We start from the raw sequence: 8,832 nt of genomic DNA on the forward strand, positions 1-8,832 counted from the left end.
GGCCACAGATGGCCTATTGGCTGTCGCACGAGATGGAAGAGAGTTGGTGATTGAAAATGATTTTCATGTAAAAATTTCAATAGACTGTAAGTTGATAATAAATTTGATACTTTGGTAATAACAAAGCATCCTTTAAACAGTAGTAAAGAAAAGAAACGTTCAAGTACCATGCGTTTCAAAGTAAACTGGACTTGAAAAAAATTATTGTTAGTGACTAATACTTAGTATGAATGGTTTTTTCGCTTAAATACTGTCCAAATTCATGCAAATTTGGTTAACCAATACATTGTCGTTTTATAATTTATTCGATTGGAATCAATTCCGCGGCTTGTGGTAAACATTTGTGACAGATTTTTGGTGTGAAAAACTTAAACTCCTAATTTTTTTGAGTACAAGGTGGAATTTGAAAGTTTCTAAAAACTCTGTAACACTGCGCAACAGCATTTTTAGGAGCGCAATAATTCCAACGCAGCATAAAAGGCCTAGACCCGTATAGCAAAACCTAGAAAATCGTTTTGCTTTCTTTAGTAAAATTTCTTTGCTATGGCCATTTTAAATTTTCAATATTTTGCCAAGAGTCTTTAGAATAAATGAAAACAAGTAAGAGCAGAGCTGTCTTCGGCTATGCCGAAGGCTTCATACCTTTCATGAACATCTGCAAATTTTACTTTGACAGATTACTGCTTTTGAATACATCTGCATACATCGATAGAGGATTTACATTATTTTAACTACTTTGGGACTTATTGTCCTTTCAATGCAGTTTCATCCATGCTCGTACCTTAATCTTCTATATGCTGAACTTATTACTAATCATAGAAAATATCTACCAACATTTTAGCTCTTCGCCTATCTAGTGGATTCCTATACACCCAGGATTCTTGCTCTAGGAAATCTTAGTTTGGCTCAACTTACGACTTCTTCACCTTCTGTTTTTGGGAAACCATAATCATCATGATGCTTTTCCGGGTCTGATGTTTCCGTTTGCCAAAAACTTGTACTCGCCAGAGCTTCTTCAGGTGTGTAATCAGTTCTTTTCTACGAAATCAAAGAGCTGCGGAGGAAAGCTCAGATAAGGGGAACTTGACTTATCCTAATACATATATATACATTCGATTTATTCTTAGCCTTTTAGTTTCATTATTCTACTCAATATACCTACATACATATGTCAATCTAATGCTGCCGAAGTAAGTTACTATGGAACTCAGCCAATTTGCACTGATCAGTTATTGGAAAAAGATTGTCAGAAGGAAACATGGCTGTGTTTTAAATATGATACTTTATTTTATTTAAATGTGCGGTTGAATTTTTAATACATAAATTTTTGGAAGTACTTAGGTTCTAAGTAAATCAAAAATATATAAATTTTAAATATATCTAAGACAATATTTAAAATTTACGATAAATAAAATTTTATGATAATGCGTATTCTTGTTTTTGTACGAATCGAATTTTTAAAATTTTTTGATCGGAAACGATAGAAAAATTTCGTGATTTTCGATTCGTACGAAAACAAGAATACGCCTCAATGTATGTAAATTATTTGACTCTTAATTTTAAGTAATAAATACTTATTTTTACGTTCTATCAAGAACTGAGGAAAATATTTGTCTTAGTCTTAGTTTTAACTGGACTGTAATTTATAGTGGCTTAAAGCCAAAAATTTACTTCTGATTACTACGAATACTACTTCTAATAACAAAGGCTCTTACTAACCGACAGAGGAAATACATACTAAACTTCCCGAAAAATAGTTCCGTTCCTATGGCACAGCCTTTATTTAATCCTTATTTACTTATCTCTTCTCCAACTAGGTCCAGTGTGAGCAACCTACTGGTTTTGTAAGGCCAAATTTAACTATACAAAGCGATCTAATGCGCACGATTTTTAAAAGTGTACTAATTCGAAAATTTAGAGAAATTTCATATAGCAATATCTTATTTGGGATCGGATTGAACGGGTCTATACTTTAAAGCATTTCAGCAGTAATATTACTCAACTTAAAAACTTCTTGCTAAAAATATAAGCACATAACTTGATAACTAGGCAGGTGTGACTACCCCAAAATAAATTTTATAGTTCCAGTGGGAAACTGTACCCTTTTTTGTGTGTACATAAACATATGTAAGTACATCTGTATGTAAATTAGCGTGGGCCGAAAATCCGCTTTTTTAGAATTTTGATTTGTAATAGCAAAAATATGATTCATTATGCTTTAAAAAAAATCTTTGGAATTTTTTGGTTAATATTCTAGGCTCGTCCATCAAAGTTCAATATGCTCAAAAAATAAAAATTAATAAATAAATTAATTAATAAATTTTTTTACTAAAATTGCAATAATTTTCGAAAGTATTAGTCCTTTGGTATTTGGACCTTTTTTGTAGAGAAAAAAAATTTGTTTAGTACTTGAACTTTGGTGGACATGGGCGAGCCTAGGATATTGACTAAAAATTTTCACATTTCATACAGATTTATTTTAGAGCATAATGAACCATATTTTTGCTATTACTGATCAAAATTCTAAAAAAGCGGATTTTCGGGCCACGCTAATGTACATACAGATGTACTTACATATGTTTATGTACACACAAAAAAGGGTACAGTTTCCCACTGGAACTATAAAATTTATTTTGGGGTAGTCACACCTGCCTAGTTATCAAGTTATGTGCTTATATTTTTAGCAAGAAGTTTTTAANCTTAAAATTGTTTATCAAAATAACGAGATTTTTAGAGATATTTTCAAATCGGTTTAGCTCACGTGAATCTTAATATTTTTCCGAAACGGAAAAGGTTGGTAGTCTTAAAATATAATACATTTTATAATTCCGGTGAAAAACCGCAATTTTTTTTGGTGATGCATCCTAATAAATATATGTACATATATTAGACCATTCCAGAAAAAAAGTTCGCCGTACATATTCGAATGTAAAGTATTTTCGCAAGGTAGTTTCGGATTTTTTTACGCCTTTTTGCATTTTTGGTCATATCTTCGGCATATACAATCGGACCCTAAAGTATGATATATCTATGTTCCGGTCCCGAGGAAGAAATTTTTTGTGTTATAAAGTTCATTGTCCTCAAGTACCTCGTAATTAATTACCCACCCAATCTCAGTTCTTATCACCCTAATGTACCACTCTAATGTCCGTAAATAAAGTAAAGAATTATTTCGATAATTTCAGTAGAACTATTTAAAAAAAAATTTATTGCCGTATTTAGTTGTCACAGAAAAATGTTAAAAAGCGAAAAATACTTTACACTCAGGGGTGAACGGCAAACTTTTTTTGGTTGCTTGTAAGATGGCAAGGCTTAATATTAATATGCATACATAATAATATGTACATAAGTACATGTATCGTTTTCGTTCTGTTATTCATACAGGTATTTCTTACATATAAGTACTCTCATTCTCTAAATTAAATGTACTACTATTTGGATCCTTGGACGATTTCTTGCTACCAATTTTATTTGCTTCATGCACTGTCGTTGGCAAAATCGTATTTGAAGTTTCTGGAAAAAGTAGCGATAAGCAACCACTGACTAGAGCACAGGCCGCAAACAATATCGCTGGAGCATTTTCATAATATTTAACCTGAAATGAGAAGAGAAGCAAAATAAGTTATAAATTATGATTACCACTTACAGATCACAGTTTAAAGAAGGACAAAAGTTTCAAGACTTAAAAAATAATTCGCTCATTAAACGGAGATGTAAATGAGTAGTAAAGTCTCTTCTCAAGATACAATTAGTCCAATTTAGCCATGTTCGAGAAAATACTTGAACGGCTTAGACTGCGATCTTCTCAAATTCCCGGGTTTGTTATGCGGTGCCCTAAATGATTCTAAGCGTACATATTTGTAACTAGAAGAATTGTTTAGATCTTCACTGATGAAGCGGAAGTTTTAGATGGGAAATTCTTTATTTTTAATTAGCCTGCAGAATGGTCAAGAATCGTATGGATTTGCACTTGGAAAGTGGTTTTGAAATCACACCAATTAGCATCAAATACGTGCCATTTTAAACCGCAGGAATTTAAGTTATCAGAAACCGAAATGGAAAGGAATGAGGGAGCCTCTAATTTCGTCGGATCCATCCAGTGGAGATAAGAAATCCAAGTAAATCCAGTTAGTTCATATATCTCAGTACTGTTAGACCCACAAGGAAGGCGTAAGGCGGTTTCTCTCATAAAAAATCTATCGCTGACAAATGGCAAATCACTACCAATCGGCCACCACTTTAACTTCACCCTTATTGAATTTGGGAAGATTTCTTAATAATACTAAGCCAAAACAGAGGCGAAAATACGCAGTGATCAGTTACGTCGCTTCTCTCTTTTGAGGTCACCATCTGAAGACATTTTCAATCCGCAGATCCCTATCGCTTAAAAATCCTATCGAGATAGAGGACAATCTCTGGAGCTTATGAATGTAATCTCGCTGCCCAAAACGGTTTAAATGCGATAAAGTCAATCTATTTCGTGAATAGACCGCTTAGGACTTCCTCAATAGAACTCATCCGTTAAGCGGATCAACGATGCCAGACTGCCAGAGTTCAAAAGGGAAGGATTGTCAGATAAGTAAGAGTTTATGCCAATAGGCCCCTCATCTCTCGTCGATGCCAGAGGGTCTGTAGTGGATGAAATACTATTTTAAAGCTTAATGCCTCCTGCTGCGGATATGCATATTGAGGAACTGAAGAAGGTTATGTACTATCTTTCGCTTTGTAATTTGAAAGTCCCTCGTGCGATATTTTTCACTCTACTTAGGCCGAGGTTATATATAAAACTTACCAAGAGAGGTGTCTGTGGCGCCACCATTGAACCAAAACGGCCAATCATCGAGCAGAAAGACATCAAACTATTGCGCAGATTTGTTGGAAATATCTCCGAAGTGAAAAAGTAAAGAACTTGGAAGGCAGCAGTAATTGCCAGCTTACCCACCAAAAATAAGCTTAGCTGAAGATAATAGCGTTCTAAAGGACAAACAATGTACAAGTAACATAAAGAACAAAATAAATACAAATTTTTAACAGATCCTCCTACCTGAGTTCACAAAGACTGTACACAGACAGCAAATGCCACTGAGCAGCATATAACCGCAAAGCGAATACCTTCTACCATATCTATCCATAGTGAGGCAAGGTATGAAGAAACCAGGAATTTCCACTAGCGCAATCAGTATGAAATTGTAATATTTATTGCCACCCAACAGCACCGAGTTCAAGCTCAGTCCATAGTATACCAGCACAGTGACCACCCAGCATAGCGAACAATTTGCAATGCGGAAAAAGAGTTTTCCGCACGCCTCGCGTATGGGAAAGCGTGCGCCACCTTGACTACTTAGCTTCTCACGATTCGCTAATATCAACTTATCCAGCGTTGTATCCGATAGTCGACGCTTATTCGTTTGCGCTGCACGCTTCAATATGTCCAAAGCTTCCGTTTCACGTTGCTGACTCAGTAGCCAACGTACGCTCTCTGGCAATATCCAGTAGTAGGATACAATGGCTAGCGATGGTATGTAGAAAATCCGGAGCATAATGCGCCAATTTGGAAAATACATAGAAACGATGGCTAGAAGCATTTCACCGATGGCGTAGAAAATTGTAATGACGCTACAAGCGAATACACGCTTGCTAGGACCCACCAATTCGATGCCAATGATGAAGCAAATCGAATAGAGTGAACTATTTGCGACATTGTCGAGGAACTCATAAACAAGAAACGGCACGTAGGATGTGGTAAAAGAGCGCATAATGCCAAATATGGCGCTGAGTACGCCGCCAAGTGCGAGCGCATTGCGACGACCATACCTGCGGAGTGTTTAAGTAAAACGTGGTAAGTCTTATGCGACTACAAAATTAATGGGAGTATGTTGAGCAAACAATACTCACTTATCGGAAATTAATCCACCGAGCGGTATGCCAAAAAATTGTCCCACATTATTAATTGTGCCTGTCAGGGTTAACTTCCATTCCTCATCGCAATAAATGCCGAACTGTGTCAATTTGAATAATTAATTAGGCGCATATGTATGTATGTATGTATGTATTGTATTTTGCCGTAGACTTACATCATTTGATATCGTTACTTCCTCGCCTCGAAANTGTGTTTTGCCGTAGACTTACATCATTTGATATCGTTACTTCCTCGCCTCGAAATATAAAATTATTGCCAGGGCAATTCTGCATCACTTTGGAATCAAAGCTATCCGCCGTGCAATATTGTACATCCCCGGGTGACCTTGTCCAATTCGTGATTGCTTTGGGCGCATAACGTCGACATTGATCTAACTCCTTAGTCTTCGCGGGAATGGCATATTTAGTCCATGGCTCTTCGTAAGCGCTTTGCGGTCCGTCACATTCGGTGATGTTGCATCTGAGAAAAGAAAGCATTCATATTATTTTTGTCCTATTAGTTACCAACGAATACATATATGCGAAAATTAGAGCTTCCTTTTTTTAGTGTTTTTCATACCACTAGCACATTCTCGAGATAGTTTGATTAGTTTAAGCATTTCCAGCATACAGATTATGTTTCTCTTGGTAGCGGTTGCTCGAGTAAACCCATTGAAAAAATGTGCTCGTAATCTTGTCGCAACTTGAGGAAGTGTTTGTTTGCTATTGGGTATGGTGGGTCTCCACTTACCACTATTGCGCCCGCGATAGCGCAAACCCATTAGAAAATTTGGCGACAATGGTAAGGCAAATTAATCTAGGAACAAACACGGCGACACGTGAAAGGAAAACTCCTCCACCATGCTAAATGGCACTGAAACCAATAAAGAAAATGAACCCGAACACAACTGAGGACTACAAAGTCACCCCGAATGAGACACATTGTGTGAGAGGTAATTATCGAACTGATTAGGCCTTATCAGTGCGGCCTTAGAACTAACAATTCCATCTTAAACCAGGAATTCGACATACGCCGCACCGTATCGACTTTATCAATTTTAAAGCCGAAAAGAAAATGGCTAACGCAGCGACATTTGAATTTGGATTGCGGGGGCAAAACGAGTATGAGCCATTTGATACCAAACGGGATTCCACACGGGGCGACTCTCTTTCGTCTGACTCTTTGATTATATGATGCTGGAAAGGATAACACCAGCTGCAGAAGTAAATCTCTCAGGACCACTTTTTAAGTGAAACTTCTTTGCGCTCGGTTGGCTGTAAGTCCAAACTCCGATGACACGAAAAAGCGGCAGAAGAAGGGATAGGATGGCAGCGTTTAAGATCAGAATTAGCATTAAGGTTAAGCTTGAGATTAAGATAAGGATTAAGGTAAAAGTTAAAATTAAGACTAAGACTAAGATTAAGACTGATATTAAAATTAAGGTTAAGGTTAAGATTTGGATTAAGATTGAGATTGAGATTAAGATTAAGAATAATGTTAAGATGGTGAGCTACGCTGGTAATAGCAAGAAGTTTTACTACTGTCTCGCATGGAATACAGACACAATTTTGTTATAATTCTATATGGATATGGAATTCTATATGGATAATTCTATATGGGTCTCAACAAACGGAACGTCTGTTCTTAAAATCATGAATGAACGTTTCAATAGATAAATAGATTCACATGCAAATTCATACATAAGTATGTATGTAGTATTTATGTATATGTATACAACTGTTTACCTATAATTGTTCTACTGTCAATAAACAATCGTTTATTAGCAAGTTTATTACTGTTGTCTAGACTAAAAACTTCAGGAGCTAACTACAGGGAAACCTCGATATAACGAATTTGAAGGCGTTGGACTATTGCTTCTATGCTTATATCTATAGTTTCGAGGGCGATTTAATTGGCTTTTCCAAACGGCTTTCAGCCGGTTTTTCGATTATTTTTAAATGGTTTTTTTGAAGCCTTGATTTTTATATCTGTATATTGGAAAATTTTAAACTGCAAAAATATACTTAAAAAATAAAAGGAGCACCGAACGATATACTTTCACTGTTTTTATTTGTTTTAGCTGTTTACTAAACTCTATCTATATAAGTGAATCGATTAAAAGTTGTCTTTATTCTTATCTAACTGCAGGCTCACTTAATTCGATGAGTTTGGATCGTAGGGCGAGCGTAGAGGGCGGAACAGTTTAACCTGTTACAATATCCAGAATGGAGCTGTGCCAAAGAAGCGCGAGTCTCATGAAGCAACTCGAGCACTGCGTTGACGATAGGTGGCATTGGTCTCCGATGATGGAATTCCAGGGGTGAGAGTGGACAACAGTGTTGATTTATTCTCGATATAATATACTAAATTTGTATTGTCGGTCTAGGTCAGTAGTTGGTTTATTCACAAGACAGTCAGTTCAACATGCTCGAGTTTTTGTTTTAGCGATGCAATATTGCTAATAACGGTGAATACCATAAACAGCCGGTTGGCTGTAAAAGTAAATTTTTGAAATTGTTTTTTCTGGTTAACCGGTTTTATCAAAATGCCAATTTACGAAAAAGGTAAATAATCGAACACCCTAATAGTTTCGTTATATTTATGGAGTATTAAAACCTCGATACAACGAAAAATTAAAATTTTTGAAAAAATTCCTTAAAAGTGAAGTTTAGTTTTTTTTATAACGAGACTCCAACCGTCAACAAATTCAGACTTCCTTAAGTAGAGACTTCTGCTAACGGGGTATAACCATTGGGTTTCATGCTCAAAATTTCTTTGTTGTATCTATGGAGCCCTTTTGGTATACAATTTTCGCAAGAACGAGGCTTTTCAGTTTAATAAGGTTTCATTATATCGAGGCTTCATTGTAATTGAATAACTCCTATTATTGTGGAAATATGTACGTATAGAATGCAATTAGCACCATCATATGA

General features: G+C 35.9%; 1 protein-coding gene and 2 long non-coding RNA genes across 3 annotated transcripts in view; 2 read left to right on the forward strand and 1 right to left on the reverse strand.

Annotated features, from left to right (window-relative positions):
• Positions 1 to 1,384, forward strand: LOC108372871 (uncharacterized). The gene is made up of 3 exons (XR_001848898.1): positions 1 to 86; positions 842 to 1,019; positions 1,128 to 1,384. It is a non-coding gene; the product is annotated as an uncharacterized LOC108372871 (long non-coding RNA).
• A 1,461-nt stretch (positions 1,385 to 2,845) lies between these two features.
• The window catches only part of LOC108372870 (organic cation transporter protein-like), a 12,108-nt gene continuing 6,121 nt past the window's right edge, over positions 2,846 to 8,832 (reverse strand). Inside the window, exons 3-7 of the mRNA XM_017628667.1 lie at positions 6,130 to 6,379; positions 5,896 to 5,999; positions 5,045 to 5,814; positions 4,793 to 4,974; positions 2,846 to 3,595 (exon numbers count right to left, since the gene is read on the reverse strand). Coding sequence (XP_017484156.1) covers positions 3,392 to 3,595; positions 4,793 to 4,974; positions 5,045 to 5,814; positions 5,896 to 5,999; positions 6,130 to 6,379 — 1,510 coding nt within the window. The 3' untranslated portion in view covers positions 2,846 to 3,391. The remainder of the gene's footprint in view (positions 3,596 to 4,792; positions 4,975 to 5,044; positions 5,815 to 5,895; positions 6,000 to 6,129; positions 6,380 to 8,832) is intronic.
• LOC108372872 (uncharacterized) lies at positions 8,017 to 8,404 on the forward strand. Its single transcript, XR_001848899.1, has 2 exons — positions 8,017 to 8,219; positions 8,286 to 8,404. It is a non-coding gene; the product is annotated as an uncharacterized LOC108372872 (long non-coding RNA).

This window comes from Rhagoletis zephyria, unplaced genomic scaffold, assembly GCF_001687245.7.
Source record: "Rhagoletis zephyria isolate East Lansing unplaced genomic scaffold, Rhagoletis_zephyria_1.1 Rzeph_scaffold_06122, whole genome shotgun sequence".
Lineage (NCBI taxonomy): Eukaryota > Metazoa > Arthropoda > Insecta > Diptera > Tephritidae > Rhagoletis > Rhagoletis zephyria.